General features: G+C 40.8%; 1 protein-coding gene across 24 annotated transcripts in view; it reads right to left on the minus strand.

Annotated features, from left to right (window-relative positions):
- Positions 1 to 5,937: 5,937 nt before the first annotated feature.
- GKAP1 (G kinase anchoring protein 1) overlaps positions 5,938 to 18,905 on the minus strand; it is an 81,497-nt gene continuing 68,529 nt past the window's right edge. For 21 of the 24 annotated variants that reach the window (XM_089315481.1, XM_070049025.2, XM_070049010.2 and 18 more), the window contains 5 exons: positions 17,764 to 17,865; positions 12,503 to 12,566; positions 9,021 to 9,091; positions 8,503 to 8,580; positions 5,938 to 6,256 (listed from right to left, as the gene is read on the minus strand). In XM_089315481.1, the coding sequence (XP_089171607.1) occupies positions 6,209 to 6,256; positions 8,503 to 8,580; positions 9,021 to 9,091; positions 12,503 to 12,566; positions 17,764 to 17,865 (363 nt within the window). In that variant the 3' untranslated portion in view covers positions 5,938 to 6,208. The remainder of the gene's footprint in view (positions 6,257 to 8,502; positions 8,581 to 9,020; positions 9,092 to 12,502; positions 12,567 to 17,763; positions 17,866 to 18,905) is intronic. The other 3 variants (XM_089315455.1, XM_089315452.1, XM_089315431.1) reach the window with 1 other exon arrangement.

The raw sequence follows: 18,905 nt of genomic DNA on the forward strand, positions 1-18,905 counted from the left end.
TGCTGGCCGCGGAACACTCTTTGAGAGTGGTTTGTTTGAAGCTGCCTGGCACCTCCATGAATTTCTCTTGCTTCCTGTCTCATCAAGTTGGGGCACAATGTAGGGTTAAGGTAGGGAGGCCTCACCAGGAAACCGGAACCATGCTCCTGGATCTCCAGAACTGTTATCTAAATAAACCTCTCTTCTTTATAATGTACCCAGCCTCAGCTGTCTTGTTCTAACAACATGAAATGGACTAAGACATAATATTAGTATTGTCCTTTCTGGAAACAAACAAAAAAAAAGATGCTTTCATATATAAAATATTTCTACTACAGATCAGAGGACTAGAAAAGAGTGGTGTATTTGGTAAGATTACAATCAGTGGCTCCTCTCCCTTTCCCACCTGAGTCATGTTGGTTACACAGAGACAGGGCTGGTGGCTGAGATGGGCGTGTCATCCCCATCGATGAGCTGCTGAGCTTCGCCGAAGGGACCTTTTCCCACTTCTGTGTCCTTGAGTGTGGCGCCATGAAGCCTGGTCCACATTCCGTGTCGCACACAATGTTGGCGCCTGCCCAGAAAAAATCCAGGGCTTCCCTTCTGAAACTGCTTTACTAATTTAAACTGTTTTGTACTGATGTAGCCCTGCGATAGTTCACAAAAATGCTGTGCACTGGGTCAATGGAATGAATGTTGGAAATGATCTTGTATCAAATACTGAATGATAAAAAAAAAAAATCAGTGGCTCAAAGTGGACCACAATGTTGAAAAAGAGCAACTAACATCTAATAGTTATTTTCTTCCAACAATAGCTGGTTTAAGGACAGGTCCCTGAATCAGTTATTTAAAAATGTCAACCCAGTCTCTGAAGGCAAACTTTGTCCTGTAAATTGTGGGTATGTCTTCACTAGGAAACAGCAAAACAGACCTAATAAATGCTCTAGTTTCTGCTATTCCAGGGATGCGATGCACTAGCTTGCTTGGGTCCATTTCCTGCTTGAGATGCTGAGCAACATGTTAGACTTCTGAAGGCCTGACAAGGAGAGAAGCTCGCCAAGCCACTCACTCAAAGAAAATGTGAGAGACAGAAACACAGTCTGTCAGACTGGGGTTAAAAGAGTGCTCACAAGAGACTACTATATAAGGACACGGGGTCACAGTAAAAGGATGGTATCAAATATATCATGAGAACAGTATAGCTAATACGATTTTTTAAAAAGATTTATTTATTTGAAAGGCAGAGTTACAGAGAGGCAGAGGCAGAGAGAGAGATCTTCCATCCACTGGTTCACTCCTCAAACGATTCAACAGCTGGAGCTGGGCTGATCAGAAGCCAGGAGCCAGGAGTTTTTTCCGGGTCTCCCTCCCAGGTGCAGGGGCCCAAGGACTTGGGCCATCTTCCACTGCTTTCCCAGGCCATAGCACAGTGCTGGATCGATAGTGGAGCAGCCAGGACTTGAACCGGCACCCATATGGGATGGCAGCATTGCAGGCGGCTGCTTTACCTGCTACACCACAGTGCCAGCCCCAGCTAATAAGACTTTTAAACAACAACAAAAAATTACCCACGATTTGTCATTTCAGAAAGATAAAATTTCCCAAGGACTTGGGCCATCTTCCACTGATTTCCCAGGCCATAGCAGAGAGCTGGATCAGAAGTGGAGCAACCGGGACTCGAGCTGGCATCTATACGGGATGCCGGCACTGCAAGCAACAGCTTTACCTGCCCCTACATTGAATTGAGGCTTTATCAGCCCCAATTCACATCTTAATTTGTAATATTTATATAAAAATTATCCTTGTATAGATGTCACCAGATCAATATGACACGGATAATGGTAGTAAGTAAAACTAAAGTTCTAAAATTCATAAAATGGGAAGTAAAACAAATGAAATGTCAAGCTGGTTGACTGTAAGTTTTCTTACAGACTTACTAGGTACTTCTAAAAGTTTACGGAAAAATGAATTAAAAGATAAGTTTATCTGGGTACAAATTTTTCTCATAATGTTCATTCATTCATGATCTTTTGCAGATACTTCCCACAGTCATTTTCATTCACTCTGCTATCCCCCTGGCTCAGTTCTATTACAGTGACTGATTCTGGATTGAAAGACAAAATGGAACTTCCCTGTCCAGCCATGTCCTGTAATAACACTTAACTCAACTGAACAAGTCAAGGAAACAAGTTGATACAACATAGTTCTGTAATAGCAGATTACGTAACACAAATCCAAGCAGTAGCATTTTTTAATTGCAAAAAACAGTATGTTAAAAAAGTTTTTTAAAAAAGATTTTTACTTATTTGAAAGGCAGATTTACAGAGAAAGAGACACACACACACACACACACACACAATGAATCTTCCATCCACTGGTTCACTCCCCAAACGGCTGCAATGGCCAGGGCTGGGCCAGGCTGACGTCAGGATCCTGGAACTCCACAGGGTCTCCCATGTCGACGTGTCCCCAAGCTGCTAAATCCAGCAGTTTCCCCTCTGCCTTGTAACCTGAGACTTGTCCACAGGTTCCTAACCTCACCTCCTACTCTTCTGACCACTCTTGCTTCCATCCTTCCCAAAGCCGGTCCTCTGCTTCTCTTCACACCCTCATCCTTGGGGATGTGGACCATTCTGACAGCGTCATGGTGCATGGACCCCAAGTTCTTCCTCTAAGAACCAGACCACATCTACACTCCCAATTTGGACTCTGTACTTTCAGGTGTTCTGTGGGAAAATACAACTTAATGTATCACAGGTCCATTTTGTCCATCTCCACTCCCTCCTCCCCCACTAGTGACTCCATCGCCCCTGCCTATTTGTCAGTAGCACTAGCAGTTTTATGCTCATCTAGACTTGGGATCTGGTTTCTGTCTCTGATGCCTTGATCTTTTTTTTTTTTTTAACTTTTATTTAATGAATATAAATTTCCAAAGTACAGCTTATGGATTACAATGGCTCCCCCCCCCCATAACTTCCCTCTCACCCACAACCCTCTCCTCTCCCATTCCCTCTCCTTCTATTTATTCAAAAGGCAGAGCTAGAGAGAGAATCTTTTTTTTTTTTTAATTTATTTGACAGGTAGAGTTATAGACAGTGAGAAAGAGAGACAGAGAGTAAGGTCTTCCCTCTGTTGGTTCACTCCCCAAAAGGCCGCGCACCAATCTGAAGCCAGGAGCCAGGCGCCCCCTCCTGGTCCCCCATGCGGGTGTAGGGGCCCAAGCACCTGGACCATCCTCCACTGCCTTCCCGGGCCACAGCAGAGAGCTGGACTGGAAGCGGAGTGACTGGGACTAGAACCAGTGCCCTTATGGGATGCTGGCGCCACAGGCGGAGGATTAACCAAGTGAGCCACAAGAGAGAATCTGCATTTGTTGGTTCACTCCCCAAATGGCCACAACAATCAAGATTGGGCCAGACCAAAGCCAGGAGCCAGAAGCTTCTCCCACATGGGTGTAGGGGTCTAAGGACTTGACCATCTTCCACTCCCAGCACATTAGCAGGGAGCTGGACCTGAAGGAGAGTGGCTGGGAACTAGAACCAGAGCCTATATGGGATGCCACTTTTTTAAGCCATGTCTCAACTCACTGTGCCACAGCCCTGACCCCCGAAGCCATGTTTTCTTATACTTCCCAAGTTTGCTAGACTCCACATTGGATATGTTTTTATTCCATTTTCTCAATCTTACTGCCACTTTCTTGGTTTAGATCCCCTTTGCCTCTTAGTTCTCTTAAAAAAAAAAAAAAAGGTCCCCTTGAAATGACTTTCTTCTCTAATTCTCTATCTTTGCCATTTCAATCTTTTAAAAAATTTATTTGACAGAAGGAGTAGGGGGAGAGAAACACTTCTATCCATTAGTTCACTCTTCAAGTGCCTGCCATGGCTGGGCTGAAGCCAGGAGTTTGGAACTCCCAAGTAACTGAGGCATCACTACTCTCTCTTTCAAAATAATTAAATCTTAAATTAAAAAACATTATTTAAAAAAGAATTTTTTTTGACAGGCAGAGCAGACAGTGAGAGAGAGAGACAGAGAGAAAGGTCTTCCTTTTTGCTGTTGGTTCACCCTCCAATGGCCGCTACAGCCGGTGCATCGCGCTGATCCGAAGCCAGGAGCCAGGTGCTTCTCTGGCCTCCCATGCAGGTGCAGGGCCCAAGGACTTGGGCCATCCTCCACTGCACTCCCGGGACATAGCAGAGAGCTGGCCTGGAAGAGGGGCAACGGGGACAGAATCTAGTGCACCGACCAGGACTAGAACCTGGTGTGCCGGCGCCGCAGGTGGAGGATTAGCCTAGTGAGCTGCTGCGCCAGCCTAAACATTATTTTTAAAATAAGTAACAGCTGACTTTGTTGAAGAGTCATACTCTTCTGGAATCCATCATTCTATCTGTAATTTTAGTTATGTATGTGCTATGCTCTTCTATCCCTAGTACATTTTACACAGTTTTTAAAAAAGATTTATTTGAAAGGCAGAGAGGCAGAGAGAGATTGATTGGTTGATTGATTTCATTTGCTGGCTCATCCTACGAATGGCTGCAATAGCTGGGGCTGGGTCAGGCCCAAGCCAGGAACCAGGAGTTTCATCTGGGTCTTCCACATGAGTGCAGGGTCCCAAGAACTTGGCATCCGCTGCTGCCTTCCCAGGCACATTAGCAGGAAGCTGGATCTGAGGTGGGGCAGCCAGGAATTATACTGGCACCCATATGGGATGCCAGTGTCACAGGCTACAGCACAATGCTGGCCCTAGACTTTTTACCCAAGACTTTCACTAGCTGTAGTCATCTGACACCCAATTTTACTTTGTCAATCACATTGTTGACCCCTTTCTGATGGACAGTTAAATGTGCCATGTTGTGTGTCTACCACTGTGCTAGGTGCTAGACAATGTACCCACTGGATAATGTGTAGGTAGATAATCAAAAGCAGGAGACAATAGAGTGTGCTTTGATAATGCAGCTCCATGACTACTTGGCTGATTATATTATAGTTGAAACAAGTCTGATTCCACTTCTGTCGACTTGCTTATATGAAACAGCATTAGACACCTTTGCTCATTACTGAGTTAAAAAATAGGTTACAGAATATTACCATACATGTTCAATGAATTAGATTCTGATGATACCTATTCTTAAAGAATTAAACTTGGGAGAAAATAATTTCAAAATGTTTGGCCATTTTATGAACTGAATAATTCTTCAACCCCCAATCTGCCTCTCAGCAGATTAAACACTGGGAATATGGGGAAGAGGCTGTCACCATTCTTTGCACGGTTCATATAACCTTATGGAAGTCAGACATAGAAGCAATGATGACGATTTCATCACCTTTCTATTTCAGATCGTTTTTCGTCAAAGACTGTCATGAAGTGGAATCCTTCATATAATGCTTATTGTGGAGGGCAAGCACACACACACAAATCCTGTATTTCAATGAATACACTTAAACACCACCACCTGAGTCTCATAAACCACTAATCGTTCCGGCAGTGATGATTCCACTGAGAAAGCTCTAATTCATTCCTCCCACACACCAACACTCGTTCTGTTCCCAGGATGTCATGTTACCATCCTCAACCCAAACTGTTCTTTAAACAAGTCTTTCACTCCAGATTCCTTCCATTCCTTCTGCCTGGAATGCCTCTCCATATATTTACAGAAAGAACAGATACCTTCTAAAACCTGCCTCAGGCAAGCACCCTCCATTTCCAAGCAACGTGATACCATCCTCTGATATGGATGGTAAGTATGTACTGCCCTCATTTTACCCACCACCTCCTATCTCATTAAGTAGAAGCTACTCCATGCTGTCAACCGTGTCTTACTGGTTTTGTATGCCCTTTAAGGTTGCAGAAAGTGCTGAGAAAATGTTTGCTGATCTAAAAGGATCCAATGAAATGGTGCTGTTATAAGCAAAATATACTTTCACGCTGTTTCTGAAACTTGAAAAAATCAAACATACTAGTGGAAGAGTAAATTATTTTATTGACTGATGAAAAACTAAGGTGATAAGGATGGATAGTAAACAATAATCATTGAGTTCTGCTGGAATTCTCTATTTTTTCTTTTTACTTTAAGCCAAAAGAACATACAATTCTAGACTGTTAGTGAGCTAGTTGCTTTTAATTCCTTCAACAAAAACTGCATAGTTTAGCAGTTGCACGGCATTAAATATATACATTTTTGTAAAACCCTGAAAGTGTTAGTTTTTGTGTTGACTTCAAAAGCTAATGAAATCACCTACACTGGTCAGATTCAGAGTTTCTTTTCCCCTTTCTGCCACCCTGTAAAGAAAAATAGAGCAAATTACTTAGGGAATGCCATTTTGGGACCATTTTCATTTTATGAATACATGAGACCAAAAGCATTCTGGGGCAAGAGAAGGAAGCAGTTTCTGTGTCTTGAATCTTTTGTAAATTTCAATGTACAGATCATTAAATTATTTTTATTATGTTTATAAATGGGTAAAGTAGGTTTTAAAAAATAGTTGAAGTATTTATATTTGAATTAGGCTTAATGAGATCATGATATCTTATTTTTTAGAGCTCATTTTGACTGAAACCACAGTTTTTAAAAAACAATGTTTCTGACCCATACCAACACTGAACTCACACACTCAGTTTGTTCCATATGATAAACACATTTGAAAATTTACTTTATTATCTTTTGGGTAATACAGTTTTTATAACTCAATTTATAGGTAGACAAGTCCTGTCTAGTTTTGTACTAGTCCTGTCTAGTTTGTACTAATACTAGACAGCATTAGAAATTGATTTTGTTCATCAGCAGGCTGAAAACTAGCCTATACTTTTCATATTTCTAAGTGTTATATATATTTAAATATTTTATATGTATTTAATATATATTATATTTATATATTATATATAAATATGCAATTTGCTCATGAAAAGCCAGCTTAAATATAAGAAAAAATTATATAAATTAATTACTTTTTAGCATGACCTTTTATGCTTTACTCTGATTTTAAAAAGCAAATAGTTTTTGTAACTTCATACTCTACCCTTACTTTAACCACACATAATGCTTTGACATATCTACACAGTTTTTTCCACTTTCATAAACTCTGGCAAATGTGCCCAAACTTAGGTGATTAGTACAATCATTTAAGTGTAATATTTTTAAAATGCTGACCTCTAACTTTCATACCACACCTACTTAACTGGGTTACGAAGCAAATTCAAAAATTATCCAACTGATCCTGATGCTCAGCCAAGTGTGGGAGCTGCTCATCTGGGGAAGCACATTTCCTAAACTGGCGGTCATCTCTGGTGGAGCCCGGCCTCATCTGGCAATGATGACAGCTTCTCTTTATTTTTTTCTCAACCTGTCCCCCCCTCTTTATCTGTCTACTGCTAGCTTTCCCTCTTGGAAAATACATTTCTACATTAACTTAAAAAAAAAAAAAAAGGCCCTCCCAAGTGAAGAATGCTACCACTCACTCTTAAGCAAACGAAAGTTATGCAAAGATTTATTCAGAGAAAAACAGTGTGAATATGTTTTGTGGGATATGTATGACATGTACTTGAGATTTATTTCCTGATAGCAGGAAAATAAATTCAGCCAAAGTCTTTTTGAGGGATAATTACTATAGAGAGGCACCAATGTTATACAGCTGAAAACTCTTACCATGATTCCCAAAGAGATTTTTACAGAAACAAAGATAACAAACATTCATGGATCCCCTTCAAAGTCTCCTAAGCAAAGGAAATTCTCCGTCTGGGACTGATTAGATTTCAACGCCAGGATTCAACAACTTTCATGTTTCTTTATGCCACCAGTGGTTTTTGGGCTTTTTAAAAACAGTATCTCCACATTAATAAATGCATTTTGTTTTACAAACACACACATGTGTACATACAAATATATGTGCAAATGACACTGGTAATTTTTATTGCTCCATCCAGAAAAAAAAAGCATGATCCTTTTTATTGCTTATCCCAAATAACACAGTATGAATTCTGCTTGTCTATATAGAAGAAATGATAAAGCTAGAAAATCACTACTTTGCAGCCACCAAAATGGAAACTGATACAAATATTTTCAATGATGCTAGAACCACTGGATGAAAAGGAAATTCAGACAATCTCAAAGTGTCACCCCACAAGTTACTTTTTAATTGATGAAGACAAGATACTTTATAATGGAGACAGGAGGTTAACGCCAAGTGATCAAACTTGTAATGGGACAAACGTCATTATGTGCCTTCCCCCAATATGATTCAATGTCATGCATGCCACATCAACTACTCACTTACCTGAATTACTTTAATTAGGGCCGTACATATCAGTATGTATAATAATATTAACATTTAAAAAAGATTTGATAAATAACAAAATTATTAATGTATCTGGTAAATAAATTGTGGCTTAAGAATAAAATAGTACATTTATTCTAGACGGTATCTATTCTAAACATACTGCTTGTGATGAAAACACTTCAAAATCAGTAGCGAAGTACAGAAATGATCCTTGAAAGCATAGTCTTAACTCTTCAAATTATAAAAGCATACCTGGTATTTGGCTAATTCTGCTTGCAATACTTTTACTTTAGACCTCTCTTGTTCTAATGCAGCATGAAGTGATGTCACCTATAATCAAATATTCAATAAGAAAAAGACTTTTTTTGGGCAAATACTCTAATTCTTAACACTTAGTTACAATGATGGATTTTTAACAGCTCTATGAACAAGTATCAGAGGAGAGACCCTCCCTGTAGTTTCTATTAAGCATTGAAGCTCACAATCTTAAGACAGGATAAGGATGTGAAGTCCAGCCATAGGCTAAGTTCAATTTGCCTTTTCTATCTCTGTATTCATATTTCAGTGAATACAACTTTTTCCCCTTATTCTTCAGCACATACTTTGTGCAGTAACCAGAATCTCCACTTACTGGCCAACACACAACAGAAGTATCATTAACATCTTCATCTTGAAGTACCAGAGGCTGTATTTCTGCTTGGTCAAGCTTAGCAATTCAGGACTAGTCACTGCTTAGGAAAACCAGCCACGCTTGCTCCACAGTTCCTTACCTGTACAGTTAGCTCATTCTTGATACTTTGCGATTCATCAACTTGCAGCAGTATTTCTGCTTTATCTTTCACTGACAAAAAAAAAGGAGAAATGGTCATATAGTCTTTTTAATCCCTCAAATTCTTTAAACAATACTTTTAGTGATACTGTACAGTCATAATAATGGTTTCTTGTCTTCAAATTCAATGAATGTACTTCTAGGTTCTTGAGGGCTCTTATTTTTTCAAATGCAAATTCTGATCATTAATATCATAACAGTTTTTCTTGGAAATTTTACATTTTTGTGTTGTTAAAATACTACACAGATGTGACGAAAGGATCTTTCCATCTTCGCTAAATGGGAGAAATATACAAGAAAACAAACAATTTCACATAGGGCAAAAAAAAAAAAGGCAATTTTTAAAACAATGCAGGTGCTGGTAATGTGGCGTAGCAGGTAAAGCTGCCGCCTGTAGTGCCCAAATCCCATTTGGGTGCTGGTTCGAGGCTGCTCCACTTCCGATCCAGCTCTCTGCTATGGCCTGGGAAAGCAGTGGAAGATGGCCCAAGTGCTTGGGCCCCTGCAACCATATGGAAGACCTGAAAGAAGCTCCTGGCTTCGGATTGGTGCAGCTCTGGCTGTTGTAGCCAACTGCAGAGTGAAATAGTGTATGGAAGACCTCTCTCTCTGCCTCTCCTTCTCTCTCTGTGTAACTTTTTCAAATAAATAAATAAATTTTTTTAAAAAAACAATGCAAAGTGCTCTTTTATGTTAAGTTGCTGGGGGTAAGCACACTACAAAGAAAATAATTATTTTTGGGGCTGGTACCATGGCGTAGTGGGTAAAGCTGCCACCTGCAGTGCCAGCATATCATATGGGCACTGGCTGAGTCCCAGCTGCTCCACTACTTCTTCTTCTTCTTTTTTTTTTTTTTTTTGACAGGCAGAGTGGACAGTGAGAGAGACAGAGAGAAAGGTCTTCCTTTACCATTGGTTCACCCTCCAATGACCGTTGCAGCTAGTGTGGTGGCCGGTGCACCACGCTGATCCGAAGCCAGGAGCCAGGTGCTTCTCCTGGTCTCCCATGCAGGTGCAGGGCCCAAGGACTTGGGCCATCCTCCACTGCCCTCCCGGACCACAGCAGAGAGCTGGCCTGGAAGAGGGGCAACCGGGACAGAATCCGGCGCCCTGACTGGGACTAGAACCCGGTTGCCGGCGCCTAGGTGGAGGATTAGCAGGCAAGGATTAGCCTATTGAGCGCGGCGCTGGCCAGCTGCTCCACTTCTGATCCAGCTCTCTGCTATGGACTGGTAAAACAGTAAAAGATCGGCCGGCACCATGGCTCAATAGGCTTAAAAAATTATTTCCTCTTTTTCACACTTTTCACACCAGTAACGCATTAACAAGTACATGAAGCTCATGTGACCATATCTGGTCATATAATATCTGTATTCCCTTAGAACTATTGATTTATTTAGAGGTTTTTCTCCTCTGTGAGCAAGCAGAGATTTATATTTTGGTTCCTACGTCTTCTAAGTCCTAGAAATCTTCAAGCAGCTGAGAATTTCCAATGGCTAAACTTCTCACTTTAAAAACAAGCTAGGGAAGTGCCAGGTAATGTGCTGTAGGGGTTTAAGCCACTGCCTGGGACAACCAAAACCCACGTGGGAGTGCTCGTTTTAAGTCCTGGCTGCTCAGCTTCCACAGTTCTTGCTAATGCATCCTGGGAGTCAGTGGATGATGGCCTAGCAATTGGGTTTCTGTCACCCGGATGGAGTAACAGGATTCTAGCTTTGGTCTGGCCCAGTCCTAGCTGCTGTAGGCATTTGGGGAGAGGACCAGCAGTTAGAAGATCTCTCTTACTCTGCTCTGCTTTCCAAGTAGATGAAAATAAACATTAAGGAAAAAAGCTGTGGGTGGTGGTGGCATTGCAATTGGTGGTTAACCCACTGAACCACAACACCAGCCTTGATTTTCACAATTTTTTAAAAAAATATTTTATTTATTTATTTGAAAGGTAGAGTTACAGACAGAGAAAGGAAGAGACTGAGAGAAAAGTCTTCCATCCACTAGTTCACTCCCCAAATGGCTGCAAGGGCCGGAGCTGGGCTGATCCAAAGCCAAAAGCCTGGAGCTTCTTCTGGGTCTCCCACTTGGGTGCAGGGGCCCAAAGACTTGGGCCATCTTCCACTGTTTTCCCAGGCCATAGCAGACAGCTGGATTGGAAGAGGAACAGCTGGGACTGAACAGGCAGCCATATGGGATGCCAGTGTTTCAGGCTAGGGCATTAACCTGCCACGCCACAGCACCAACCCCAATTTTCACTTAATTTCTTTTTTTTTTTTTATAAAGATTTATTTATTTATTTGAAAGTCAGAGTTACAGAGAAAAGGAGAGGCAGAGAGAGAGAGAGAGAGAGAGAGGGAGGGAGGGAGGGAGGGAGGGAGAGGGGTCTTTCATCTGCTGGTTTACTCTGCAATTGGCCACAACGGTCGGAGCTGTGCCAATCTGAAGCCAGGAGCCAGGAGCCTCTTCCTGGTCTCCCATGTGGGTGCAGGGGCCCAAGGACTTGGGCTATCTTCCACTGCTTTCCCAGGCCACAGCAGAGAGCTGGATGGGAAGTGGAGGAGCCAGGACTCGAACTGGCACCCATATGGGATGCCGGCACTGCAGGTGGCAGCTTTATCCACTACACTACAGCACCCACCCATCACTTAATTTCTTAAGTGCTATATGGTACTCCCAGGAGTTACAGCTGGGATTTCATTATCATTTATCAATAAGGAAAATTTATTACATTTAATTTTGTCTACTTGGGAGAATATTTTCTCCTTTATTCATGTCTTAATTAATGTCTTTTATGATTTATAATTTCACTTGCATATTATAGCTTTACTTAAATGTACTTAAAATGTATTTAAAATTAATACACATTTCCTTTTCTATCATGTATGAAAAATTTATCAGAATTTTCAAGGTGTCATTAGGTATACATATTCAGGAATTCATCTAATTTGGGGGGACTTCACAGAACATCAACCAAACTAATCTTGTTATCTCTAAGAATGTTTTAGGTTGATTTCCTTGGCTTTCTGCTGGTGACTTCTTGTCCAAAGTTTAGTGTAGCAGCACAATTGTGAAGAGCAGTAGGGGAGGGGAGAGGAAGAAAGGAAACAAGAAGGAAAAGAATAGGAAGGAAACCCTACAGTGCCAAAGGCTCTCTTCTCAAGCAATCAAAATGCAGAAGCAATTGTTAAGACTTGATTTTCTTCTAAATAAAATCTAATAGTTTATAAATAATTAAAATCTCAAAGACTTCTTTTGAGTAATTATAAACTTGTATAAAACTAAGGTGCTGCAAGAGTGACTTGTGGTTAAACATTATTAGCTTCTAGCTAGCCTGTATCAGTGTTTCATTTTAGTGAATTGGCAAATTATGTATCTTGAAAAATTATCTTCGATTTAAGACAAACTTAATTCTAAAAACATACATATCACTTACTTTCACCTTCCTGAAGCATTTTCAATAACTGTGCATTTCTTGCCTTTACTTCTTTATACTTTGCCTAATAAAGAAGAAAACATTTAGTTTTTTTTAAAAGTAAACAATACAATTTTAATAATTTACTACCAATTTATGGACATGTGAATTCCAGGCTTTCTCAGACATAAATTGCTTTTTATATAAGTAGGATGGAGGAAGATGTATTCAGAACTGCCTGCTACTTAAATCACTGGTAAAATGAAAAGTATTAATATTATAGGTAACTCAAGAAAAGAGGGAGCAAAATGAGAAGAGGTCAGGATAATATTAAATTTTCTGGAACAGTCTTCTTTTCTCCTCCCAATAAAACCATTATACAACTCAACACAGTGTAGATGAAAACCAACAGAAAAATGATTCACAGTTCTACCCAGTACTGTCCAGTAATTCACCAGAACTTCCTGAATCTGCTTCTTCACACTGGCTAGTAGGTGACTACCGAAACATAATTTTTAAATAATTTCTGAGAATGAATTTTAATTAAAAATTTGAAACTCGTGTAGTATTTAATTTTATAATACAGTTTCTGTACCTTCTCAGTTAAAGTGCAACATGTTATTCTGTCATTGATTAAGTCATTTCTTTTATAGTAATTTTTGGCTGACATGAGTGAGTACTTTACTGAAATATCTTTCAAATCTTCTACAATTTTTTTTCCAAATGGCTTAGCTTCTTCCCAATCTACATGATACAATTATACATCTGAACCAGAACTGTTTTCCCATATTAACATCCACATTCTAGGCAATTTTCTGCCTACGTTATCCTTATTTGGCCTATCTTATAGCATTCTGAATCACCAAGGGGAAACTTGTTGAAGTGAAACGGACAATATGAGAAACAGTGACTTGATCAGCTCTTGTCCTGACTGTTGATGTTCAATGTAATACTTTATCCATTTTAGTATTTTTTTTTGTTCTAGTACTATTGGTTGAACTCTGTAATTAACACACAATTATTCTTAGGTGTTTAAATTTTAACTGAAAAGTGATCCCTGTTAGGAATTTGGAAAACATTATGCTGAGTGAAATAAACCAGTCCCAAAGGGACAAATATCATATGTTCTCCCTGATCGGTGACAACTAACTGAGCACCAAAAGGAAACCTGTTAAAGTGAAATGAACACTATGAGAAACGGTGACTTGATCAGCCCCTTGCCCTGACTGTCGATGAACAACTTAATACGTTATCCCTCTTAGTATTTTTTTTTTTTTGTTTGTTCTACTTAATACTTTTGGTTGAATACTGTAATCAATACACAGCTATTCTTAAGTGTTGAAACTTAACTGAAAAGTGATCGCTGTTAAATATAAGAGTGGGAATAAGAGAGGGAAGAGATGCGCAATTTGGGACATGCTCAAGCTGACTTACCCCAAACGGTAGAGTTAGAAACATACCAGGGGATTCCAATTCAATCTCATCAAGGTGGCATGTACCAATGCCATCTTACTAGTCCCAGTGATCAATTTCTGTTCACAATTGATCATAATGATAGGACTAAGAGCCAAAGGGATCACATAAATAAGACTAGTGTCTGCAAATACTAGCTGATAGAATAAAAAAGGGAGAGAATGATCCAACATGGGAAGTGAGATACACAGCAGACCCATAGAATGCCAGATGTCCTAAATAGCACTCTGGCCTCAGAATCAGCCCTTAAGGCATGCAGATCCGGCTGAAAAGCCCATGAGAGTATTTCAGGCATGGAAAGCCAAGACACTCACCAAAAAACAAAAAAACAAAAAACAACAACACCTAAATGAAAGATCTCCGTAAGTGAGATCCCAGTGGAAAGAACAGGTCTTCAAAGAAGGAGGTACCTTTCTCTGAAGGGAGGAGAGAACTTCCACTTTGACCATGGCCTTGTCTAAATATGATCAGAGTCGGTGAACTCAAAAGGCTTCCATAGCCTTGGAAACTCATGACTGGAGCATAGGGAGATTACTGATGCCATAAACAGGAGTGTCAATTTGTTAAGGCAACAACAGGAGTCACTGTGCACTTACTCCTCATGTAGGATCTCTGTCCTTAATGTGCTATACATTGTGATTTAATGCTATAACTAGTACTCAAACAGTATTTTTCACTTTGTGTTTCTATGTGGGTGCAAACTGTTGAAATCTTTACTTAATATATGCTAAACTGATCTTCTGTATATAAAGAGAATTGAAAATGAATCTTGATGTGAATGGAAGGGGAAAGGGAGCGGGAAAGGGGAGGGTTGCGGGTGGGAGGGAAGTTATGGGCGGGGGAAGCCACTGTAATCCATAAGCTGTACTTTGGAAATTTATATTCATTAAATAAAAGTTAAAAAAAAAAAAAGAAAAGAAAAGAAACAGCCTTCCGCCCAGCCCACAACTCAATAGGCTACTCCTCCACCTGCGGCGCTGGCACACCGGTTCTAGTCCTGGTCGGGGTGCAGGATTCTGTCCCGGTTGCCCCTCTTCCAGGCCAGCTCTCTGCTATGGCTCGGGAGTGCAGTGGAGGACGGCCCAAGTGCTTGGGCCCTGCACCCCATGGGAGACCAAGAGAAGCACCTGGCTCCTGCCTTCGGATCAGTACGATGCACCGGCCGCAGCACACCAGCCGCGGCGGCCATTGGAGGGTGAACCAACGGCAAAGGGAGACCTTTCTCTCTCTCACTGCCCCACCCCCCCCCAAGAAACGGCCTTCCTCTTACATTCAGTATTTCTTTACTGTTTTACAAGACTGTCTTTACTGCAGGTCTCACGCAGTACCCCTGTCCCACAGAAACACTCTTATGGTCACTTCACTTACAAAGGCCTTCACTGCCCTCTCGAAAGCTCAAGGCCTTCAAATTTCTTTTTTTCCTTCAAATTATTTTATTGCTTACATTTTTTATTAACATGTAATACTTGTACATTTTGATGGGGTATAATGCAATATTTAACAAATAGACATAGTATTAACCAGGAAACCAAGCAATTAGCCTTTATTTCCTTATCCTTTATGTTTGGAGCCTACCAGCTCCTCTCTCCCAGTTCCTTAGAGGAAGCAGAATACATTGTTGTAAACTATAGTCATCCCACTGTGCTATGAAACAGAACAACAGAACTTGTTACTTCTGTCTTACTGTCCCAGTACCCATTATTCAACCAAATGAGTTCAGTATCTGACCCCAACTCAAATCTCCAATCTCTCCTCCTACGGCTTCCCACTTCTCAGAATGCCAGCTACAATGTGCTTCCCACCATTCCCATGCCTTTGTAGGTACTGTGCTCGCTACCTGGCAAGATCCCCTTTTCTGTGAGATCCTTACCAATTTTCAACAGCAGCAATGCACGCATTCCTTTTTCTGTGCTTCTGGAGTTCTCGGAAACCCCGGTGGCAAATCCCTACACTACACTACAGTTATTTACATGTCTGTCTTTGTCATTGGACTATGAGTTGCTTACTAACTCATCTCTGTACTCCCTGTGCCTCGTACAACAAAAAGGATGACAAATGCAAATGAAAAGCTGAGGGAGATGAGTGGCTGCAGTTATAAAGTTTTAGCAGGTGGCCGGCGCCGCGGCTCACTAGGCTAATCCTCCGCCTAGCGGCGCCGGCACACCGGGTTCTAGTCCCGGTTGGGGCGCCGGATTCTGTCCCGGTTGCCCCTCTTCCAGGCCAGCTCTCTGCTGTGGCCAGGGAGGGCAGTGGAGGATGGCCCAGGTGCTTGGGCCCTGCACCCCATGGGAGACCAGGAGAAGCACCTGGCTCCTGGCTCCTGCCATCGGATCAGCGCGGTGCGCCGGCCGCAGCGCGCTGGCCGCGGCAGCCATTGGAGGGTGAACCAACGGCAAAAGGAAGACCTTTCTCTCTGTCTCTCTCTCTCACTGTCCACTCTGCCTGTCCAAAAAAAAAAAAAAAAGTTTTAGCAGGGATGATTCTTGAATGTGTGAGTTGAATAGGAAGGCAAATTTAAGAACACTCAGGGTTGGAATTTGATCCCCCCCCCACACTATTACTTAGAGCCCAGAAAAGCACCTGGTAACACGTTCCAGGCACTCAGTAAGTATTGCTAAGTGAATTAATAGTAGTCAAAGAAGAATGATGCTTGAGATGAAAAAGAGATTTTTCTAAAAGGCTAAGCTATGAAGGGAGAGAGTAATAGGCAAATTTGTGATTAAACATGAATTGTATACCCAACTATTGGCTGGCATGTGGATAAACTGGAAAACTTGTACACTGTTCGTGGGAACACAATGTTAACAACTGCTGTAAAAGTTTGGTGGTTCCTCAAAAAGTTAAATGTAGGAGTCCCATATGAACCAGTTATCTGACACTCAGATATATAATCATAAGAACTGAAAGCAGGGACTCAGACACTTTGCACACCAATGAACAAAATGTATTATACACATACAATGGAAAAAGAAATAAAACTCTGACACATGCTATAACATGAATGAACCTTGAAAACTTGCTAAGTGAGGTAAGCCAGACATAAAAGGATAAATATTATATGATTCCATGTATATGAGGTGACCAGAATAGGAAACTTCATAGAGAATGGGAGGTTACCAGGAGCTGGGAGAAAAACAGGGGATTGTTTACTGGGTATAGAGTTTCTGTTTAAAATGATGGAGGGGCCAGCGCTGAGACGTAGCGGGTAAAGCCGCCACCTGCAGTGCTGGCATCCCACATGGCATTGCTTCATGTCCCGGCTGCTCCACTTCCGATCCAGCTCTCTGCTATGGCCTAGGAAAGCTCTGGAAGATGGTCCAAGTCCTTGGGCCCCTGCACCACGTAGGAGACCTGGAAGAAGCTCCTGGCTTCAGATCGGCCCAGCTCCGGCCGTTGCAGCCACCTGGGGAGTGAACTAGTGAATGGAAAACTTCTCTCTCTCCCTCTACCTCTCCTTCTCTCTTTGTGTAACTCTGAATGTCAAATAAATGAATGAATATTAAAAAACAAGTCTTTTAAAAAAAAGATGATGGAAAAAGCTCTGCAAGTAGACAGTGGTGATGATTAAGTAATATCATGAAGGCAAATAATGACACTGAATTGTACACTTAAAATGGATATGTTATATATATTTACATCAAGAAAAATAAATATTATCATTCAGACTTTAAACCATTAATCAGTTTTAAAACCTAAATAGCAAAATGACTATTTCTATCAATCAAATATTAAGTGCATTTACGAAAAAGAGAAACAGAAAATGTGCAAATTTATATACTTTTCTTTTATAAAAGTAAATGGACACAAACCTCCCACTGAGTGATCACATTTTTCAGCTTCTGGATTTCAGCATCTTTCCTTTCAAGTTCCAACTTTAGTCTTTCAATTCTTCCATCTTTCAAAACCACTTCCTAAAAAAAAAATTATTTTAGCACTAAGATTCTTCTGCCAATCCTGATTTGGCATATTTCTTTGTGAAAAGTTGAAAAGGAAAAATCCTGACTTTAATTAATCTTCTAAGGCAACCTTAAACTTTTGACATTTCTACTTTGACTCAATTATATAATCTTAATTATGTACAACACAAGCAAATAAGATATTTAAGATAAATCTCAAAATACAAGCATACCCTAGAACAGTATTAGGGCTTTGAAATTCTATTTCAAAATAAAATAAAATTCTATCCTGAAATAAATACATTAAAAGTGTTTCTGGGAAAGTTGTTATTACCATGAAAACTCAAAAGAACATTAAATGACTATGAAACTTGAGATATAAAAAACAAAAGTAAAGGCCGGCGCCGTGGCTCACTAGGCTAATCCTCCACCTGCGGTGCCGGCACTCTGGGTTCTAGTCCTTGTTGGGGTGCCAGGTACTAGTCCCGGTTGCTCCTCTTCCAGTCCAGCTCTCTGCTGTGGCCCAGGAGGGCAGTAGAGGATGGTCCAAGTGCTTGGGTCCCTGCACCCGCATGGGAGACCAGGAGGAAGCACCTGGCTCCTGGCTTTGGATAGGTGCAGCGCTGGCCGTGGCGGCCATTAGGGGAGTGAACCAACGGAAGGAAAACCTTTCTCTCTGTCTCTCTCACTGTCTATAACTCTCTCTGTCGTTCTCTTTCACAGTCTAACTCTGCCTGTCCCCCCACCCCCCCCCAAAAAAAAAAAAAGTAAAGAACTTTTCTCCATAGCACCAATTATCAAGTAGAGGACTAACTAGAAAAATAATCTCTTAATAGCAAAATATAATTTAAAAAAGTTTAAGAGCCATACTATGAAAATTACACAATTTTGAAAATGACAGAACAAAGTATGTTTGCAGATAAGAAGGCTAAGTATTACTTCTAATTTCAATAAACTGTCAACTGAAATTCCAATAGGATTTTATTCTTGGAAACTTAGAGGGACAGTAAAAATTTCAACTGGGAGAATATAGGATGGAAACACATAAAAAGTCA

This window comes from Oryctolagus cuniculus, chromosome 1 (genome assembly GCF_051225735.1).
Source record: "Oryctolagus cuniculus isolate XC-2025 breed Fujian yellow rabbit chromosome 1, ASM5122573v1, whole genome shotgun sequence".
Lineage (NCBI taxonomy): Eukaryota > Metazoa > Chordata > Mammalia > Lagomorpha > Leporidae > Oryctolagus > Oryctolagus cuniculus.